Source organism: Trachinotus anak, unplaced genomic scaffold, assembly GCF_046630095.1.
Source record: "Trachinotus anak isolate AG129_WGS33_773 ecotype Australia unplaced genomic scaffold, CSIRO_AGI_Tana_v1 ptg000004l, whole genome shotgun sequence".
NCBI lineage: Eukaryota > Metazoa > Chordata > Actinopteri > Carangiformes > Carangidae > Trachinotus > Trachinotus anak.
In genome coordinates, this window is record NW_027273855.1 from 9,699,743 (window position 1) to 9,721,972 (window position 22,230).

At 37.9% G+C, this 22,230-nt stretch overlaps 2 protein-coding genes across 2 annotated transcripts; both read right to left on the reverse strand.

The window, feature by feature from the left end:
• Window positions 1–809: 809 nt before the first annotated feature.
• Window positions 810–9,221, reverse strand: LOC139620321 (kelch-like protein 10). Its single transcript, XM_071475703.1, has 5 exons — window positions 4,437–9,221; window positions 3,579–4,065; window positions 1,945–2,562; window positions 1,635–1,784; window positions 810–1,292 (listed from the first exon to the last, which is right to left on the reverse strand). Exons 1-5 carry the CDS (start codon window positions 4,565–4,567, stop codon window positions 942–944), a joined length of 1,737 nt encoding a protein of 578 aa, XP_071331804.1. The 5' UTR covers window positions 4,568–9,221; the 3' UTR covers window positions 810–941.
• A 5,320-nt stretch (window positions 9,222–14,541) lies between these two features.
• On the reverse strand, window positions 14,542–21,541 carry LOC139620324 (SH3 and cysteine-rich domain-containing protein 3-like). Its single transcript, XM_071475706.1, has 13 exons — window positions 21,256–21,541; window positions 20,373–20,412; window positions 19,724–19,802; window positions 18,763–18,919; window positions 18,516–18,613; window positions 18,272–18,332; window positions 17,598–17,695; window positions 17,351–17,420; window positions 16,778–16,827; window positions 16,554–16,636; window positions 16,314–16,365; window positions 16,076–16,213; window positions 14,542–15,720 (listed from the first exon to the last, which is right to left on the reverse strand). The coding sequence occupies exons 2-13, from the start codon at window positions 20,378–20,380 to the stop codon at window positions 15,613–15,615; spliced, it is 1,002 nt and encodes a 333-aa protein (XP_071331807.1). The 5' UTR covers window positions 20,381–20,412; window positions 21,256–21,541; the 3' UTR covers window positions 14,542–15,612.
• Window positions 21,542–22,230: the final 689 nt, after the last annotated feature.

Consider the following 22,230-nt stretch of genomic DNA (forward strand, 5'->3'; position numbering starts at 1 on the left):
AAGTCCCCCTTTGCTGAATGGGTAATGTATGGTAAGTATGAGTAAAAATTGTTCAAACGTGGTCACAAAGTATGAAGCTAGCAAGAAACAGACTATCCAACAGTCAAGCGTCAAATCACTATCTCTCTGGTTTGAAAATTGCTAGAAACATTTGGGATAATTTAAGTATAGAACATAAATACATAAAATGTATAACATAGGTCTAGTTATTTGTAGACAATCGAATATCGAAAACCTACATATTATAATTAATGCTGGACTTGGCTATGTAACAATACAAATAGCTTCTTTAAAAGAAAGACTACTTATTGTGATACTGTATATCAAATTTTACATCGTAACGGTGAAATACTGTAAAACAGCTTCTCACCTTTGAAGTGTTATTCCCTTTTCATTAGTTTGGAAAAATCCAAAAGCAGCACATACAGTAGATCTGGCATTTTCTATGAGAACAGGTCAGAACCCATAGTCATAATCTTTGAGCAAGATGGTGGCGGCAGAGACACATCTCACAAGTCTGGCTGCTGTCTGTCAAATTTAGACTAACTGCATATTTTAAGCCAAGTAGAGCAGAGGGATACTTTGTGAAAGCTTCTGAAACGTGCAGCACGACTGGTGGGATCACAAATATCGTCTAGAGTGGCCACAATCAGCTCCTGGTGGCCTCAGGTCACAGTTGAAAAACAATGCAGTCAACCCAGGTGGAACAAACGCATTATGCCTGTAACTGATTGTGTTTTCGTTTAATGTACTGTTTTTTTATGATGTTTTTATTCTTCTCCTAAGAGAGGTGCTTTTTTCCTTTCATTGTTCATCAAGGAGGTCAGAGGTCATGGGGGTTTGTAAGTGGTCTGGCAAGTTAGCACACAAACTTAAAATAGCAGTGCTTTAGTGTAATGTATAGATAGAGACATTTATTTACAGAACTATACAAGTTATAGTCAGATCTTCATCAGTTCATCCCCCTCATCTGAGAGTTGCAGGGAGTAATGAGTGGCAGCATATTCGTCCATGTTGTCGAGTCCGTACACCACGCAGCAGCTCAGGGCACTGCGGGAAATCTCTATGTCACAGACATCAGACCATTCACCTGCTTTGATATCATAGCACTCGACGTCAAGGGTGGTTGTAAAGCCGTTGAAACCCCCGACCACAAAGAGGCGGTCATCGATCACTGCAATGCCAAAGTGGCTGCGGGAGTTCAGCATGTGTGGCACATTGTGCCAGGTGTCATTGTTGGGGTTGTAGGCCTCAGCAGTACACAGACGGCTGGTTCCATTGAAACCGCCAACCTACAAGAAAAGGTGAAATGCCAATATATATATTTTTTAAATTTGGTAACTTTCCTGCCAGAATATTATAGAAATACCAGTTTTCATTCTGGGTTTTGTTTTGATCTCTTTTGTCTATCAATTAATCAATTACTGTGATCAACTTATCATTTAAGCTAGTTTTATATTGTATCAGTACATTATTGCCTTCCATGTAAACGTTTTTAGGGACAAACCTCCATCATATCAGAGGTGCACAATGCTGACTTGATTTGTAGTGAAGACTAATATATCAGCCTTAGCTCTGTTTTCTTTCCATGCCTCTGTGTTTCTGAGTATTTCTGTGTGAGGGGATGTGCTTACTGCAAAGACATGATCTGCATAGGCCATGACACCAACTCCACTGCGCCTGTTGCCCATGGAGGCGATCAGTGTCCACTGGTTGGTCTCTGGGTTGTAACATTCAGCACTTGACAGGCACTCGTTCCCATTGAAGCCACCACAAATATAGACCTGGAGACAATTCAAGCAGTAATAAGTAGTGTTTTGTGTTTTTCTTTAGGCAAATTCAAATGCTCATAGAGTAAAACAAGAGATGTGCAACTTCTATGCTCTCCCTGACCTAACATAGAGCCATCTTAGTTATTCTCTGCTGCTCTTCAGCCCTACTTACCTTCCCCTGAAGTGTTGTGCAACTGGCGTCACTCCTCTGCTCATGCATAGATGCAATTAAAGTCCACTGGTTGGTTCTAGGTTGATAGCGCTCTGCAGTCTCCAGTCGATCGCGTCCATCATAACCTCCCATGGCATATATGTACCCATCCATCACAGTTACGCTGACATAGCAGCGTCTGGAATGCATTGGTGCTACCTCCTGCCAGGTGTGAGTGTTCAGATCAAATCTGTGCACAGTGCTGAACTGCTCAACACCATCATAGCCACCAACACAGTAAACTGATCCATTGAGGAATGCAGTGCCATGGTAGGCCCGAGGAGCCTCCTCATCATCAGTTACTCTGACCCAGCGCTCTGCATGGACATCATATGCCTCAAGGCGACTTGTGGGATTGCTGCCACTCCAGCCTCCAATGGCCAACAGCACTGCTGGGGGCAGCCGTGGACGGGCCAAAGGTTCATTGAAAATAGAGTTAGAGAACCTCTTTGTTCTAATGTTGAGCATGGCATCCATGGTCTTAAGGAGAATTCTATGACACTCTTCACTCGCCTTCACCACTTCATTGACATTCACGTTCTCCATCATGTATTCTGGACTCATCAAAGCCAGCCTGACCTGCACAGAGACATAAAGATAGAAATAGCATGATCGATACTCCAGCATAACCGCTATTATCAGCTGATTTTAGCTTATCATAGGTACTGTACAGTATATTGTATTAGTTTGTATGCCAGCCTTTAAGTAAGAAATTATACCACAGAAATACCAAACATATATTTAAGGACATTTAGAAGTGGTTTATAAATCAAATTTTAAGGATACTTACAAAAAGTAGTCGTTTGTCATATGAGGTAATGTTAAAAACAAATGTTGGCCAGTATATCGTTATTGGATTTTCTTTCATGCTCAAATATCAATATCAGTCTAAAAAGGTCCTGCATCTGTTTGACTCTATAAATATAGATTAGGTAGATTATTTGGAAATACAATATATATTAATATTCTTACATCTTTATGTTTTTTGACAAACTATTTACTGTAATTCATGAATTCAACCTAATGATTGTCAGGGTGGTGGCACTCATGTGCTGTATCCACGCCACTTCACCACAAAATTACTTCAATATTGCCTTCAATGTGAACATTTTAAGGAAAAACCTCCAACATCTAATGAAAGACTGCAATATATTACTCACTGCTTCACCAAGGTGTCTCATTTGTCACCATCTTTTCTACTTTTAACTTTTTTTTTAAAGTTTAAACCTCATAGTTTAAAATGGAGGAATCAGGCATGGGTCAGGAAAGAACCCATTCAATTTTGGTGCTTATTCAGTTGATCAGATCCAGGAACTTTTAATCACTTTCCTTAACATTGCGAGATGCAAGTATTTTTTGACAATTTCATCAATTTCTTAGGAAATGATGTATGGATCTTGATGTAAAAAAATCACACATTCATGGTGTTGAGATCTATGACTTCGTGCAGTTTGGAGCATATTCAGATAATAATCTGGATTTCACACACAGAACTAACACAGACTTTAGGGAGGTTTTGTATTCATGATAACTCAATGAAAACAATGCCCAGAAGAATGTAGCAGCAGCTCAGCAGTTGTCCACCCCTCATTTACCTTGGACAAAAGCAGAGGAATGTATTCTCCGCGTTGCTCAGGTGCGTAGGTGATCCAGTGGAGGATGGCCTCGAACACTGTCTTCTCCTTCTTCACATTGAGTTGGTCATTCTCAATGATTTTAGAAAGTTCCTGTGCAGAGAGCAGCAGGAACTCCTCTGAGGTGACAGCAACCTCCTCAAAGTGATTCAGAATGAAGAGGAAGGTCTTGTGTTTCAGTTTGGGGTAGTAATAGAGGTCTGTGAACCACCAGATGCCGATGCAGTTCTGTGGAGCCAGCTGCTCCTCCAGGATGTGACTGCAGGCTTCTAAGATGCCCATTACATTGAACCGGTCGGCCACTATGAAAAGCTCTTGTATATTCTCTTGTGTCACAGGAACAAAGCCAGTGTAGGCAAAATCAATGATGAGCCTCATCATGTCAGGTGACACATTGGGCATGTCAAAGACCTGACTGTCTGGGGTTGACCAATGAGTAAAGAGAGCTCTGTGGGCCAGGAAGGAGAAGAAACAAGGGAGTGAAAATAAAATGTTCTTTTCATATTCTCACCAAATAAATAACAGTATAAACATAAAGCTCCTTTGCTGCAGAGTTTTTTCAGAGTTGCTGTGACCAGTGGCGAACAGAAAACAAGTGCCAGTGGATAAAGAATGTGTAATGTGTTAATATTTCATGTTTTTAGTGGATTTATATCTTCGCTTGGTTGATAGAGCATGTTTATCAATAAATCAGCTTCACTTATTAATATTGGGTTGTTTTTTAGTTTATAAACACTTCTCTGTTATGAATCATGCTGCTGTTATTAGTTTATTTGAAAGGTACAGAGCAGCCTAACCACATAAAAATAACCAGCTCACCTGAAGTACGGGCTGCAGTTACACAGGATGAGTTTGTGCACGTGAAATTCAGTGCCGTCCACTCTTATCACTGCGTCACAAAGCTGTTGCTCTAGACGGAGCTCATTATACACTGAGTCATTCTCACTCATCTTTGCTCTTCAATGTGACACCTTTTACTCTTTGAATCTTTAGGTGCAGGTTTCTCTCTAGACTCTCAACAAGTGTGTTAGCTGTTTGAGAGAACTATGTTTACTCATACAGGTCAGGATGGGTTTTAGAATGGATCACTATGACATCACAGAATCTTGTCACAAACAGCAGCATTCTGATGAACAACTTCATCAGTGTCTTATTCCCCTGCAGTAACTCATCTAATGTGTCAGCCATACCTTCCCGCACCTCCTTCACATGGGTGTTTTGCTTTGACTTTCTGCAGAAGGGCAATTTTATCAATTGTTTTTGGTAAATTAAGGCCTAAAGACTTAATGAAGTTCAGAGACTTTGCAAGTAGAAGGGCATCTGAACCTTTGTATATGTCACTGTAACTGTTTTTGTTTGTTTGCTGGGGGGGTTGTATTTACTTCTTACTTCTTTTCACTTAAAAAATCAACTAAATATATCCAGGGGTGGCCAAACCTTTGCTTCAACTGTATAGGTTTGCCAAAAGCCATATCACCAAAAGCTCTGGTCTCTGTGGATTTCTGTCCATCTACCTGTTTCATGTTAGGTCCTGGTTGTTGCAGACTTTCACCAATAAAATAACAAACTGAGAAATTGTGCTATTTATTGTGCTATTTATTTATGTATGAGGTAAAAGTAGAGGTTTCTGGCACAACTTCACCTACTTCCAAAGTGCACAGATAACGGAATAAAATCCAAAGAGTTCAAAACTCAAGCCACATTTACACAGAGCAACTTTATTGTTAAACCAAGCAACAAAATAAATAATGACCTGAAAAAAATTAAATTGAAATTATAAAGTTAAAAACAGAGACATACAATACAGGATAGGATAGGATGGCAAGTCACTCCTTCTCTCAAAGGGTTTATTTTTTTTGGCTTATTTAGGGTACACTTAAAAACACTTTCCCCAGTCATCAAGGAACCTAAATCAATAAAAAAATGTAATAAATGATGGTCAGAAAGTCCCCTGCTAATTATACATAATATAAAACCCCTCACAAGGTCATGCCTTAGTGGGTCAGATCTTTCACATCTATTTTATCTATCTAAGATCTTATAAATGTGTTAAACTATATACAGTACCGAAAACAAATAAATTTCAACACCCTAAGTAAAATACATCAGGCATCATGTCAAAAAGGGTCCCTGGTCAGTGTCTTAAACCCTAGGCCAGCATACCTCAAATTTGTGATGAATCTACTAGTGGGAGGCACCAAGGTCAGAAATGTTCCAATATGACATACAGTATAGTGGCTTTAATGGACTGCGGCCTGAAAGATGACCTTAAAATTCAATTAACCCCTCTGACTTAACGATAGCATCACTGTAACGTTTACAGCTGATGTGTACAAATGTGGTTGTAAGGTTGTAATGGTTGAGGAGTTATAAGTCAAATACGACTACAGATATGCCAGAAGCTAACTTTACATCACTTTAGGAACAGAAATGTATGTAACAGGTAGTAATTATGAAAACATAAATTGTATTGTTGTACTATTACTGTACCTGTATCCAAATAATACTGATGATTATTGGCTTCTAAAATCACTTTAAGGTTATTCATTTAAAACAGGAATTTCACTTTGTCTTGAACATAAATTGAACTCAAAAAAGGACATTTTCTGTCCATGGCTATATACTGTGAATGCCACAAAATGATACCATGTTTGTGTTGCTGTATTTTTTTTTTTTAATTATTTTTTTGGGCTTTTTATGCCAAAAGGGGGTAGAGAGAGGGGAATGACATGCAGGAAAGAGTCGGACCAGTCGGGAGTTGAACCAGTGACTGCCTGCTAAGAGCATCTCACGCTCAACATGGTACACGCCCTAACCACTCGACTACAGGGCCACTGTGTTGCTGTATTCTTGTACTTTGTCACTCTTCTTCAACCCATACTGCTTCTGAAGGGGATGACAGGAACTTACATGATGAGTAATATACATTCACCATATCCACCAAAATTACTAAAATGTATTGGTCATGCCAATAAAGCTACATTCAGTTTGCACTTATGATATCAGACTGAGAAAAAGTCACTTGTAGAGCCTAAATAGGCTCAGGCAGGCCCACACTGAGAGAAGATGACAGATAATCTTGGGTTTTTCAACTGAGGCTCCTGACTGCAACTATAGGAGGAATGTCAGGACTTTTGAGTTTAAGGCATGCTTTTTTATTTTACGATAAGCTACAATGGATGGGTATAAAGTGATGCACAGGATATCAGGAATTTATTTTCAATGTAATGGTGTTAATATAAAGAGATGACTTCTTCAAATTTGTCACTGAGTGTATGCATCATTTACACCAGAACAGTAGCCTATGTGTCCCCACTCCATGGCTGTGAAACTTTGCTGTCATTATTTCTGGTGGGGCTGTGCTTATAATACTAGGCAGTCGCATTGTCCATAAGTATGTTGTTACTAAACTTACTGATTTCATATCTGACCTTTCTGTATCAAGTTATAATGGAGACGTTTTTTATCTTTCATACTAAACTTCTTCTCAGTGATTTCAAAATATAACAAAAAGGGCGCTAGTGAGCCACACATGGAGTGAGACGCACCCTTCAGAGGTCCCGCAGATTCCTTACCAATTCCATATTTAAAAAACATTTATATAGGCTACCCGTAACACTCACAACTCGCTTAAAATATATTGCTAACAAACCTAAGTGTGGTAAAACGTTAAAATTGATGGAGATGGCGTCAAGTCTCCAAAAATACAAGTACGAAAACCCAGCTAGCGCAAGGCCCAACACCTCCTCGGTGAAAAGTCAAGATAATCCCGTACCCGCGAAAAACACAACCATGGACATCGCATCAGTTAAAGCTGACATCCTCTCCTCATTGCAAAAAGACATTTCCTGTGTGATAAGAGAAGAGCTTAAATGCGCAGTAGCGGATGATTCCAACTCGCTAAAGAAGGAAATAAAGGAACTGAAAATTGAAATCACCAACAACACAACTGCCACCTGCGCGGAAATTGACCAGGTAAAAACTAATGTGAAAGAAGTTGAGGGGGGACTGTCAGCTTGGTTGGATAATGTAGTGTCTGTACAAAACACTGAAACTGACCTCAAGAAACAAGTAGAGGAACTAAAGTAGAAGTGTGAAGACACGGAGGGCAGAATGAGGAGGGGGAACATAAGAATCGCAGGAGTACCTGAACAGCCAGGGTCAAGGTCATGGCTATTTCTAAACCTTTAAAGGAAGCATTTCAGATGGAGAAGGAGGTGAGGGTTGAGCGCTCACACTGCGGCCAGACACAGAGAAAACTGACCGAAAAGCCGCACATAATTATCGCTAAATTACAAAACATAATTTTGAATTACCATCTGATAATTTTTGAATGGGTAATAATTCAGTTGGAAAATGATGAGTGTATGCACAGATTATAGGAGTAACCCGTGAATAGCATACTAATATCCGGTCCATCTATTTACCTATCTATTTTGGGATCATTAGTACTATTTGATTGTGCATTTTGGTTATGACTGGTCACTACCATTACAATAAGCTTTATTACAACATATGTTGACGCCTATCAGTGAAGCATTAAGATCAAGGTGTCGTTTTCTTTATTGTTTTCTATGGGGTTCTGCGGGAGCCTGAGTGGTTAGCCAATAACTGTAGTTCTGTTTGGTTTTGCATCCAAGCAAAGGCGAGCACCCAGTAAGGCTGCTCACACAGCTGCCTGTTCCGACCTGCAGCCTGGGACCCTGTCCCGAATGACTGACTGGACACTGATGTTCGCCACATTCATGGCGTATTTAACTGTTTTGTTTAGTTCTGTGTGCGCAGATCTCAAGGGATCTTAGAGTACAATATAAGAGTACAATTAGGGTTTCCTTTTTTCATGGTTGTTTTTGTTATTTTTTTATTTATTTATTTCTATATTGCACCTCTCTTCCATGTCTCCTTCCCTCTCCATCATATATTTCAAATTATCAATCCTTCTAACACTAACTGTGAGTCATGAGACTACTTAAGGTTATAAGTTTTAACGTCAAAGGTCTCCATAGCCCCATAAAGAGGAAGAAAATCCTAAATCACTTAAAAAGAGCCAGCTGCCAAGTAGTGTTTCTACAATTGGAAAAAGAACATGACAAATTTAAATTATCCTGGGCAGACAAAGTATTTCACTCTTCACATCATTCAGGTAGTAAGCGGAGGGTTTCCATTCTGGTGCACAGACAGGTTAATTTTGTGCCAACCAAATTTCATAAAGATTCGAAGGGGAGGTTTATTTTAGTAAATGGATCCATTGAGGGTATACAAGTCTCTTTTATGAACACATATGCTCCAAATGAGGAATAGCCCAGTTTTATTAGGACAGTTTTTACCACAATACTAGAGCACAGTTGTGGTATCTTACTGCTAGGGAGAGATTTCAACTGCATCATGTCCCAGCGTATGGATAGACAACCTCCCTCAAAAACTAATTTGACAAGAATGAGTAAGATGCTCAAACATTTATCAGTGGACTCTGGTTTAGTTGACCTTTGCAGGAGTAAATTCCTGAAAGATAGAGATTTCACTTTTTACTCCCACAGACACTCATCCTACTCTAGAATTGATCTTTTTTTCACCCTCAAAGCAGAACTGCACAGGGTGGAAGACATAAAAATTTTACCAATTACTGTATCAGATCATGCACCTCTAGAATTATCGTGAGATATAGGTCAGAGACCAACAGTCAAACACTGGAGATTAAATGCATCACTCCTGAATGACAAGGCATTTTGTCACATTTGTAACAACAGAACTAAGTAATTACTTGTATACAAACGCCATACCTCTGAAACATCCCCTCTGATTCTATGGGACTGTGTCAAGGCATACTTGAGAGTTCGTATTATTTCGTTTACAAGTGCAAAAAAGAAGAAAAGGGACGCAAAACAAAGTGAAGTGGAAGATAAAATAAGGAAGCTTGAACAACTACATAAACCAATTAGAAAATCAGAAATACGGCAGGTAATCTCCACTCTGAAAAACAATAAAAGCCCTGGACTAAATGGCTATATTAATGAACTTTACAAAACATTTAAAGATAAAATATCACCCTTGCTGCTGAACGCACATCATCATGGGCTACAATCTGGAACCATGACCCCTTCCTGGAGGGATGCAACAATAGTTGTAATACACAAGGAAGGCAAGGACCCCACCAGTCATATAGGCCCATATCACTGCTGAATACAGATTTACGTATATTAACAGCCATCTTAGCCAGGCGGGTCAGCAAAGTTATCTCACAAATCATTTACCCTGACCAGACTGGGTTCATCACTGGCAGATATTATGGTGATAATATCAGAAGATTAGTAAATTTAATGACCCATCCAAAAGTAAAGTAGGAAGCTTATCTTTATCTTTCAGGTACTTGATGGCTTGAGATAGAAAAAAGTTTATGTGTTAAACCCGTACAGGTCTTGCTTTTCCTAGACGCCCCCTTAGGGGGAATTCAAATGGGAGAACGGACTAGAGTCACATTACAAATTTGGAGGAAAATAAAATTGTCATTTGGATTGCCTAAATTAATCTCTGCACTAACCCATATTGGATTCATAAATGATTTCATGCCCTCCCACATAGATGCAGGCTTTAGACAATGGGCAGATCGTGGACTATCTAAATTACACAAACTCCATAAGGAAGGCAGCTTTAAATCTTTTGAACAGTTAAAGGAGGAATTCTTGCTCCCTAACACAGATTTCTTTTGATATTTACAATTAAGAAATTTCCTAAAAAATATAAAGAGTGTTCTAAAGTCTTGGAGCCCCCTCCAATTGAAGAGTTCTTGATCAAAGTCCAAAAAGAAAATTTAGATAAAGTTATAAGTCATTTGTACTGTATATTTCTAAAAATGACCTCTGACAATGCACTACAGATAAAAAGATGGGAAATGGAGATGAACACAGTCATACCACAGGGCCAGTAGGAAGAGATATGCAATGAAGCACATGTAGTAACCAACTCAAATACATGGAGGGAGTTCAAATGGAAGATAATAATGAGATTTTTCCAAACACCAGAAACGGTGGCAAAAATGGGTCCAACATACTCAAATGTATATTGGAGAATATGCGGTACACAAATTGGCAACCATACCCATATATTTTGGACAGGTATTTGAGGCTCTCGAAGAAGTATTTCACCAAAACTTAACAAAAGATCCAAGACTGGCACTACAGGGTCTAACACCAGTTGGCTTAGAGGGACAAATCAAAAAATATCTTTTACATATATTGCTAACAGCAGCAATGAAATGCATCACAATTAAATGGTTAAAACCTGAACCCCCAATATATAATATGTGGACTGAGAAGGTATGGGAAATTTACCAGATGGAACAAATAACATACTTCTTGAGACTGCAGAGAGATGTGTTCATCAAAAGATGGAGCCCTGCTCTTCCCTTATTAATTCAGTGAAATCACCTGAACCTTCCTGTAGACATACCTGAATTTTTTTTTCTCTTTTTTCCTTTTTCTCTCTTTTGCTTTCTTTTTTCCATTAATCTGTGTTGTTGTTTTCTTCTTATAAGTTTAAGTTGTGCATTTTTTATTCTGATTAACCCTGTTAAATCATTAGAAACCACATTGATATGGTAAAAAAAATACGATAAGAAAACTCTGAATATCCATGTAAAGTTGCTGATTTTGAAATAAAAACGTTGTAACGTTATGTAACGTAAAGTTTAAAAAATAAAATAAAATAAAACAAAAGAATCTCATCTCATTTGCTGATGCGTAAATACAGTAAACGCCTTAAGAAGCAGGGGATACTGACTCCGTTGCATTACGTGCCTATGGCCACGAGAGGGTGCACACTTCAAAATAATTCCGACCTACAATGACGAAAACATAAGATATTTTTTATATTTCAGTTACGAACACTGAATCACCTCGATATATCCTGCAAGCAGACCGGTGAGTATGAAATTTTAAATAACAAATTATGAAGTTTAATATCATAAGAATGCTCTCATTTTCATATCTTTATAATAAAGTTACCAAAAACACAATATAGACTTACTTGTTTCTGTAGCAGGTGGCAGCAGAGACATACATGCGCATCCCTCTGAAGACCACTTAATGTTGAATGTCAGCATCAAAAAATATTGCTTTCAGGAACATCACACAGCAAATTCAGGACGTGAAATACTGAACTACTTACATGACTCTAGACCGTAGCTGAATGCGACACGAATAGAGTAGCTGCATTTCGCCATGTCGCCTGTGGGGAGCAGAAACATCCCAGCGGCGCGTCAATCCGCGGACAATTGCAACGAAGAAGAAGATGAATTCCCAAAAGAAGAAGAACAAACGGCAGCAAAATCATAACAAAAACAAAAACAAAATGTCGAACTAAATTAAAACACGAGACTCTGACACGGATAGACTGTAAGAACGTCTGCTTCTGTCGTTCACGGATTTACTGACATTTATCTGCCGATGAAAGAGGAGGAGCGCTTCTGCACTGACTTTACAAAAACTCATGGATTACTTTTAGTTGTTGTTCCTATGGGAAGGAGAGGAGAATAAGAGGGAATGTATCTCGAGCAGCTAAAGGTCCCTGTATACTGCTAATCATTGTTATTAAAGCCGGAGGTTATTCTGTCAATGGATACTCATGACGCTGTAAAGACTTACGACTTAACAGACAACATATGTAAGAGAAATGTCAGCAGAGGAAAGGATTTAGGCATCTAACCACCAGTGCTATGCTCAACCTATTTTATTACAAACATCGCAATGTGGCAGGCACCCGAAGCACTCAGAGTATCAGGAGATCGCAGACAGACCCTACCCCTAACTTCTTTCCGCCCTTGGCTCCGCCGGTTTGCCTGAATCTCCAATCGGAATCCCCTGATGTACCAAATTGACCCAGACAGTCACCGTTAGTGTTGGTGTAATGATTTGCATGGATCTTTTGCCATATTCATTTGTGGAGAACAAAGGATTCTGGAAGCTTATAAATGGGGTGACACATCATTACACACTTCCTGCAGGCATTCATTTCAGCAGCAAAGTTGTACCACAGCTTCACCAAAGAATGAAGACCAAAGTGAAAGAGAGCCTTGAGAACATTGAGGGCAGGTTGTGCATTGCCCAGCTGATGTCTGGACCAGGAAGTTCTCATCCAGCTGCTACCAGTCTTTTGCTGGACATTAGATTGCGCAGAATAAATCAGTGTGCGGGGCTGTAACACACAATCATGCCAGTGTGTTGTTCAACATGAGGGTCATTGATACAGAGCAAATTCCAGCAGAAATCTTGGAACATCTTAACTTGTTGTTCCACACAGATTTTCTGTTGGGCTCTTGATCTTAACAATACCTGTAATATGGTGAAAGCCATCTCAAACAGTGGCTTTGTGAACATTAGATGCATGGCTCACTCCCTGCACTTGATTGTAACAGGTGCTATTGAGTCCCACGGTGTGGTAAGTGTATTCAACACTGCAAAACAAATTACCAACACCGTACATATGTCAGACAAAGCATTAGTTAAGCCTCATGAGATATAAGAGCAACTTGGCCTTTCTGTGCCTGCTTTAATTCATGATGTGCTGACCAGGTGGAACACAGTGTAGCTCAAGAGGGCATTGATTGCCATGTCCACAGAGATGGACCTTGGTGGGTCTGTCTCAAAGCATCAGTGGACTTTAATGGATAGTTAAGAGTCTCAGGGCCATTTGAGGAAGCAACATACACATTGTGCCAAGATGAGACATCTATTTCCTCTGTGATTCCATGCATCCACGCCCTCAGAACTGCAATGACCAAACTTATAGCAAATAAGGAATTGATTGATGTGTTAGACACTCGCAAGCTAGTTGCTTTACTGCAAAGCTACCTTGAGAAGAAATTTCAAGACATCTTGGAAACGGTCACAAACACCTACTTTAAAGCCACTGTCATGGCACTGCTCAGCAAGCTGGATTTTGAAAGGTTGAAAGCTGCCATGGCAGTGGAGGTTGAGGAGTTGTTGAGGGAGGACAGCATGCCCTCATCAGGCTCAGTGCTTGAATCCGAGGGGACCAGCAGCAAGCCAACAAGCCCTTTTTAAAGTGCAATGCAGAGTCTTACGGCAAATAATGCAGCATCTTTGTCAAAAACTTTTAATTGACCCTCCTGGGCATCTGACACACTGCACTGGATTGTTGACAGATCAATTGTCTAATCACTTTCACCCTCATTGATCACACACTTTCCTCTTTGTTTTTGCACAGAGGCCAATGGTTGTTTTGAATCTGAAACTCATGGAACTGTGAAGTTATTAAGGCAATTTTTTAATGTATTTTAGATTATTACATACAGGTTGTATATTGTCATCACTGTGTGATGCATTTTACTCATCACACCGTCTAGCTTCTTCTATTTTAATTTGTATATTTTAGTAGACATATTGAAATAAAAAAAATTACAATGAAGATTGTGTTTTTTGTTGTTTCTATGTTTTGTTTTTTTGTTTGTTTTTATAGTTCCCTTAAAACCATCATTAAATTTGGGGAATATATGGACGGAAACAGATGTCAATGAGATAATGGTGGAAAAAGTATAAAAGTATTATCAATGCAAATTGTGTTTCACTGTACTGCACATACTGTATGTCTGCTTAATGCAAGGCCAGTAGACCCCACCTGAACCTTTGACTATGGTTAACTTCATCAGGCTATTAAGCCAATCTGAAGGTAACAGTTAAAGACAGTCAAAAGTTGAGATCTGAAAAAAATCATTTGTAAAGGACATGCAAAAAATTCATTTGTTTTAGCAAACTCACTTAAAATAATCATTTTCAGAAATTCAGCATATCATGTATTATAAAATTTTACTGCATAAACTCAAGAGGTTCCTCTGCACTGCCCTCTTTGGTCTTTTTTTTGGTTTTAAACATTGTCTTTTGGAATCATTTAAATAAAATTTCACAGGCAGTTCAAATGCACGTCAGGTTTAATATTTGAAACATTAGTACTTCAAGCATTCAGCTATAGTTAATAATTACTAGCAGTAATTATTGAAACCATTTTGAGCAGTGTTGCTTTTTTTACACTTTTTTATACAGATTTTCTGCATTTTGTTAGGGTCACATGAAATTACAAACAAACCCAATCATGGAAATTGTCTTCTCTTTTTTAGTATATGGCTATGTACATGCTGAAATGGCTTTGGAGCTTTGGATAACCATAAAGGATCCAGAGAGCTTTACAAATCATAACAAGTCATTAGATATTTCGTTAGACAATAATAATCAAAATAAAAATACCTGAATTTTAAAACTGTTAAATTAACAAAATTCAAAATATTTGAGTCATGGATCATAATTGAACAAGCAGTGAAATGTAAATTTGTAACATTAAATAGGAATAAAGCATTAAATTCGTGTTTTTAACAAAATAGCCTGGTAAAAATGAAACCTGAACGTTAAACATGGAGTCTATATGTTCATATTTTGCTATTTACTATCACTTATCAATCCACCACCACTTTTAATCATTTATCTACCATGCTTTTAAAAACAGTTTTGTCAAATTGATTTAGAAATACATGGATGCATTTTTTGATCTTATATTATTAATTGCTTACCCTCATATCAATTAATGAATTGCTTAATGTCCTTCTACAAGGATGTCCAAGCTTTCTCTGTCTGTCCTCACTGCAAGCTACTATATAGTCAGCAGGTTGTAACTTAAAGCTTCTGACTATCTGTTCACAAAGGTAACTTTCTCTTTCTAACTTATGAATGACACAGTTTTCAAATTGTAAAATCATTAATCTCTCCTTTCTCATGTTTCAGTTTGTGTCAAAAACACAAATAGATTTAAAAAAAATAATAATAATAATTTCTGCAGTGATAGACATAATAAGAGCAAATTTTATATATTTTTTTTAGGTAAGAAATATGGAAAATTACTGAAACATTAGAAGGATTCCCAAACAGTGACAGCACCAATTTGTACCAAAATGTAAAGCATTTTGCAGGCTCTTTGTTGCATATCATGGTTTTTATGTCACACTGATCTCCTGCAGCAGATCAGCAGGGAAGTAGCCCAGTTTGCGTCCAGTGCTGACCTTCAAGTAGCCACCTTTCTCATCTCCTTTCTTCACCACAATCTAAAACACAGTGACCACAGTGTCATCAGTATTAACTTTAACTTACACTCTCAAAACCTTCCACACATTGATTAATTCACCATGTACCATTTTTATGTGTTGATACTACTGGCACAGTACTGTTGGCTGGTATTTTGATGAAACATTAATAAGTCAAAATATACTCGGGTAGGAGGTTGATGTAATAATGATAAATGTCTGTTGTTTTTAAAGGCTTCCTTTACTCCCAATAATCTAAAGAAAAGAGATCACTGGGAATATTTGTATATAGAGCTTTTCAGCCTAAACTTAAAGTGGGCTACAATAGCACCACCAACCAAAACAGTTATGGAATTACACACATAAGTGCAGTTACCTGATCTTTCTTCAGCGTGATTTGTCCCATCTCTCTGTTCCCTACAAAGGAGCGCGTCACCTTGTAAACTCTTTCTGATGCACGCACTTTTATGAGGTAGTTGGTGGGGAAGTATCCTGTCTTATCTCCCATCTTTCCCTGAAAATAGACTTTGAATTCATCCTCAGCACAAACATAACTGAAACAGCACAGTTTAAAATTCAGATTAAAGCTTAGATAATCAAGCGATTAAACTCACCCTCCACCACTCTTCATTGGAGTCATCCAAGACTGTAATACGATCACCAGGGCTAATACACAAACACATACACAATCAGTGTCCTTCAGCACTACCTTTTTGTTAAATAATTAAATTCAACATTCAAAAGGTCTCCACATATTGAAAATTAAGGTAGATTTACTTGAATAAAATAAAAAAGGGCTTTATACTGAATATAATTACTGCATGTTGCACATTGTTTGTGTCTTTCAAACTTACTGGAAGTCAAGGTCATCCTTCTCAATGGCCTTGAAGCGGTAGAGAGCCAGGTAATAGTGAGACTGGGAGAATGTGCCCTTACTCTGTTGACAAAACAGCACAGCTGCTACTAAATATGACAACTGATATTGATCTTTAACAAAGACAGGTGTATGTACAGTATTGCAGCTGGTAAAGTTCTGTGTAGATGCTTGAGAATAAAACTTAACTGTATTATTTCTCACCTTGTCATCTGCTTTGTCTCCTCCTTTCTCCTTTTTATCATCAGACTTCCCTGTATGAACATCAGAGATCAGAGTCACCAGCAAAGGCCTTGCTTTTGTATATTAAAGGATTTCATTCCAGCATTTTAGAAAATGAGATGGCCCAAATGTTATTATTGTTATTATTATTTATGACCATGTGTGAGTGTGTGTGTATAAATATAAATAAATAAAATAAAATAAAGAAATATATATATACATATATGAAGAAATCTCCCTCTCACCCCTCCTGGGGTGGTGTGTCTTACTCAAGGACAGGTCCTCTACTAGAGGCCTGGGAGTTTGAGGGTTCTGCACAGTATCTTAGCTGTTCCTAGAACTGTGCTCTTCTGGACAGAGACCTCAGACGTACCTGGAATCTGCTCCCAGTTTGGGGTTCACAACCAACATCCAAGCTGGTATGACTCTTGTATTTGCAGTTTCACTCATCCTGAGGTAGGCTGACAGCATTAAGGACCTTGCCTATGGGTCCACACTGGATATTATATATATATATATATATATATATATATATATAGTCTAGTTTCTTTGTACCTTCTCCTCCCTCCTCATTCTCTTTGGGCTGCTGGTTCTCCTCTTCCTCTTCCTCCATCATCATCATCATCTAGACGACAAAACATTGCTAAAATCTTATTTCATATATCAATATATTACATCATATCCCTTCAAAATGCTGTATTTGCTTGAATTTATTGAATAGCTTGATAGCTTAATATATGTAGTTTTATTTCTGAAAATGTCAGTTTTTATGGTTTGAATAGGATGTGTATTGAACACTTACATTTTTCTTGTCATTTTCATTCTTTTTGCGCTCTTTGTTTGCCATGATGACACCAACCCGCAGGGTGTCAAAGACTGGATCATTCCGGTTTGGGTTGTCTAATCAGATAATTATTTGTACAGACAACATTTAAATGATTGATTTTTTTGATTTTTTTGATTTTTTTTAAAAAGAAAATTTAATGTTTCTTTAGCTTTTTCTTTTTAGCGTAATGCATATGATAATTTTCTGATTTAATGGTTAAAGGAGTTATTTGTAAGTTTTGCTATTGCTACATAGCCAACGTTAGCATTACCAGTTGTTTGCTTACCAGTCTTAAAAAGACATTGCAAGTTCAGTATGAAACTTCATTCCTTGACCTGCTAAGAGCTGTATCCAGTGGGTGACCTTCTTGATGGATGAAGCTCTTGGCAAGACTGGTAAGTAAACAGCTGTTAATGCTCACGTTGGCTATGTATCATTTTATTTACTGAATTAACTATTCTTTTTTTCTGTGAAAAAGAAACTTGAAGGTCAAAATGTTGTTTTAACTCTCCAGGTTGCCAAAATCTACTAACTGTTAGAAAAGTAACAAGGACATGACCTAAGTCTCCTTGATATTAGCTATAGCCCTGAACATAAATTTAGTCCTAAATACATGAGTCACACTGTCATCCAGGATTCAATGGACTCACTTGAGTCTGGTTGGTCACTGCTGTACAAGGGGGAACTGTAGGCCCTCCTGAAGCCAGGTGGCTACAGGAAACAAAAAGAGAACATCATGTTTGAATGGTTCCAGCCTGTATTAGTGATAAATATCTGTCTTACCTTGGGCAAAGTAAAGGGAATATGAATAGGTTTAGTGGCCTACTATACTGCATTGTAGATATTTAATGAAACCCATTCCAATAGCACAACAACAGGAGGAACAGGACTCACAATTTTGCCAAAGCATCTCTGGAACTCAACATATGACTGACATGAATGGTGGATGTTGGTCTTGCAGTTTTTACACCTCAGCGCAAATTTGTTGTTCACTGAAAAATAAACAAAGGAACATCTGTGTGGGCCAGTCAGAAATCAAGACTCATGCTTTATACATGTTGAAAACATAACATGTATAAGTATAATATATGTTGTTGATGTTTGCGTTTATATTTTCTTAACATAATTTTTCAGTACATACAGACTATCATGCGAGCACAGACATCACAGAACTTGGGTTTCTTGCAGTAGTGGTCCTTGAATTTGTGGGGTTTGTCATTGACCCGGATAATTGGCTCAGAAGGAGGCTCTGGTTCTTTCTCCTCCACCTCCACCTCCTCCTCATAAATGAAATACACCTGAAGACACGGAGACACAAAAGACATATCTCAGTTATTAAACACACACACACACACACACACACACACATTTTTATCCTATGGATCCTATGGATATCCTATGGATAAAAATGTTGTTAAAATTTTGAATATTGGCACAATATGCCTACATTTCCTGTCTATCATGGTCAACAAAAAGGCACAGTGATGAAATGTCAAATTTGTGTGAAATATTTGGGCCAAGCTGTGTTGTTCTGCAGTGTTGCCAACTTGTCATTCTTGGATATCTCATATGTAAAATCACAATGCATTTTAGCATTGTAGTTTCATTATGTCAAATTTGTTGTGTCGAAATGTATCTACTAGAACAAATGGCCATTCCAAAATCTGTTTAATTTCTGTATCCTTTACACATTGTCCCCTGGCAGAAAGACTACACAGCCAAAAAGGTGAGAACTGTCATTGAACAGTGTACCTTTTCAAAGTGTACTTTTAGTGGATTTAACAATGACTGTAGAGTAATATTCCAAGGATGTGTCCAAACATTTATGTTCAGAAAGATGTGCTGTTCAGTTTCATCTTCTACTTTTCAGTATCTAAGGAATTATGCTTCTAACTAATCAAACCTACAATTATTGTTTTTTGCAGGTCAGCCAACAGTGTTACTTTAACCCACAGGGGAATAGAAGTCAGAAACACTTCAGTCAGAGTTCATATTTTGCCAATTGATGCTGCACTGCGTTCCCGTCCCAGCTGGTGGCTATTTTAAACTGCTTGGGAATAGCACTGCTAACAGTTGGGGGTTGACATGGCCCTGACACTCACCGTGTCTCCGTCCTCCCTCACTACATTGTCAGGAGCTGGAGGGTTGTCATGGATATCCACAGAGTTTTTGTCATCCTCCCTGATACACACAAAGAAAAAAAACAGAACAATGAGTAAGGTCAAATCATGCAGCTATATCATTACTTTGTCATGAAAAGTTTTTATCATCAAATCTTAATTTTGGTTTTTAAATTTGTTTTCCTGTGTGTCCATAGGTGAACATGTGATACTTAAACATAGACATGTGAACTTAAAAACTGCCAGTGTTGGAGTTGCAAGGTTTTCTCAGGATAACATCATGGAGTGATCTGATGTGGCTGATGTGCTTTGTGCTGGTATCAAATTGCCATTCCACCTTAAAATAGTTTAGCACTGATTATTTATTCTGGGAGACTCCTATGATATGTTTTCTCCAATGAATATGGAGCTGCTCTAACAGTATTGTATGTGAATATAAACAGACATGGATGATTGATGATGATTATGATGAATATGGTTTTGGATGATTTTATGCTTTTCAGTCATTTAGCTCACTAAAATTTCAAATGAAACTTGCAGAGATGGTGAAAAGGTACAGGCAGGCAAAATATGGCAGGCAATATGTTCGCATTGTTCAAATAATTGAAGTGATTTCAGGAAATATACTCACAGGTCCATGGTGTTTTGTGGCAATGTCAGTGCTTCCTTACCTACAAAGTTATTTATATTTTTATTTATTAGTTCATTGTTGTTAAACATTTATTCTTCTCATTATCTCTTTGTTAAATTATGACTTTTCCATATGAACTGCCACTGTGGGTAAACTCAACAAGCACTTCAAGCCATATGTCCACATTTCTAATTCAACACAACTGAATGAAATATAGACAGGGAATTAAGATATTTAGCATTTTCTGTATATTTGTCATGCACAGATGTTAGCCTTTACATGGCATTCAATCTAAATGTATTGCATAGATTTTGGCATAATATTTGTCATCCTTTATCCTTTATAAGAGTGAATGATAAACATCTTATTGTTACACAGCAGAGTTTTGTATGGTATTTATAATGTTAACTAGTTTAGCTCAAACACTGCTGTTTAAGACACAACAAACACAGTGACACAGATATACACGACATATTTTTGTATTTGTATGAACACATACATGTAAATGTAAATGTAGATGTATTAATGTTAATGTAAATGTATTCTATACACACACATACTGTGATAATGCACTTGTCCACTTGACCCAAGCTATTCAAAGATTGTGAAATTTAATCTAATCACAGCTAAATTTAGGTACTTCTGCCAGTCAGGAAGTACCTAAATTTAGTCAGAGCAAAATTCACCACAATAAAAATTAGTCTTTGTGAATAAAAAACATTACCAAAATAGCAATTGTTCAATTAGTATTTATATAACTGTCCCACTGATATGAATTCAAATAAACAGACTTTAACATTTTTTACAATCGAATAGTCCATGCTTCAAACCTGGAACATTGCTTTTGTTAAAATTCACAGAGGAAAAAGAAGAAACTACAAACCCGGTGTGCTGGTGAATCTCTGTGAATCAGTCCTTCACCTGCTGGCGATGACTGGAGCACTGTATGGCCAGCGGACTTGAGTCTAACAAACCAGCCAACCAACCAGCCTCCTCACTTCAGGCCCTCAGGATTCTAACATTTGCACAGTCTGGACCCCTGTCTTTATTCCTTCTTTAGTCTAACCAGGTGATTTCCAAGGTGATTTCAGGCTTGGGGTGTGACCATATGTCTGTATTTCTATGCCTATCTATAATTTTGTGGGTGTTCAGTGCTTGGCAGGCTGAGCACTCATGTGTCAAGCTGACTGTTTGTGACAGCTGGCGACCTCGGACTGAGCACCGATGACGAGGGGAAATCAGATACTTTCTCTCTCTGTCTTCATTACACACATATGCACCTCTTTTTTCCCTTGTCCCACTTGTTCACAGACAACACAAACGCACGTCCACACAGACACACTAAGGTTTTCATACTGCTCACGGCCCTTGTCCTTTCATCCCAATTCTATGTGATGAATTACGTTAGTGTTGTGTTAAATGTGTATATATACTGTAAATTATTGTGGTTGTAGCTACCAGTGAAGACGCTGTTATTTCACAGTTCACTGACATAGAATTACATTAATGTGTTAAAATATACAGAAAATTGTTTAAAAAATTGAAAAGGTAAAAAGAAAATAGAAAACATCTCTGTTATGGGTTGTGCAATATTTTTGTAGCTGTGACGGGTCTACAGAATCACATTTCAAACTACTTTGACAGGCAGTGTTACTATGGGTACGTGACAGAACATTTGAGCAAGTCACTGTTACCCTGATGGTGATCTTAGGAGGTGGGTCATGGGGTCACTAAAATCATAGTTGTTTTTAATAAATAAAAACAACTAATTTCAATAAAAAAATTTTTATAAACATTTAAATATATGGATTTGTTTTACATGTTATATGTTTTACACTTTATTCCTGTATCTTGATAA

Bases quoted from the DNA above. Each gene is read 5' to 3' on its own strand.
- LOC139620321 (XM_071475703.1), bottom strand. From the start codon at position 4,567: ATGAGTGAGAATGACTCAGTGTATAATGAGCTCCGTCTAGAGCAACAG. The intron at 2,563-3,578 runs GTAAATGAGGGG...GTCTCTGTGCAG, and splicing joins TTCCTCTGCTTTTGTCCAAG to GTCAGGCTGGCTTTGATGAG. The intron at 1,293-1,634 runs GTAAGCACATCC...CTTTTCTTGTAG, and splicing joins ATGCAGATCATGTCTTTGCA to GTTGGCGGTTTCAATGGAAC.
- LOC139620324 (XM_071475706.1), bottom strand. The intron at 17,421-17,597 runs GTAAGTGTTCAA...TTTGTCGTCTAG, and splicing joins ATGAAAATGACAAGAAAAAT to ATGATGATGATGATGGAGGA. The intron at 16,214-16,313 runs GTGAGTTTAATC...GTCTATTTTCAG, and splicing joins CCAATGAAGAGTGGTGGAGG to GGAAAGATGGGAGATAAGAC.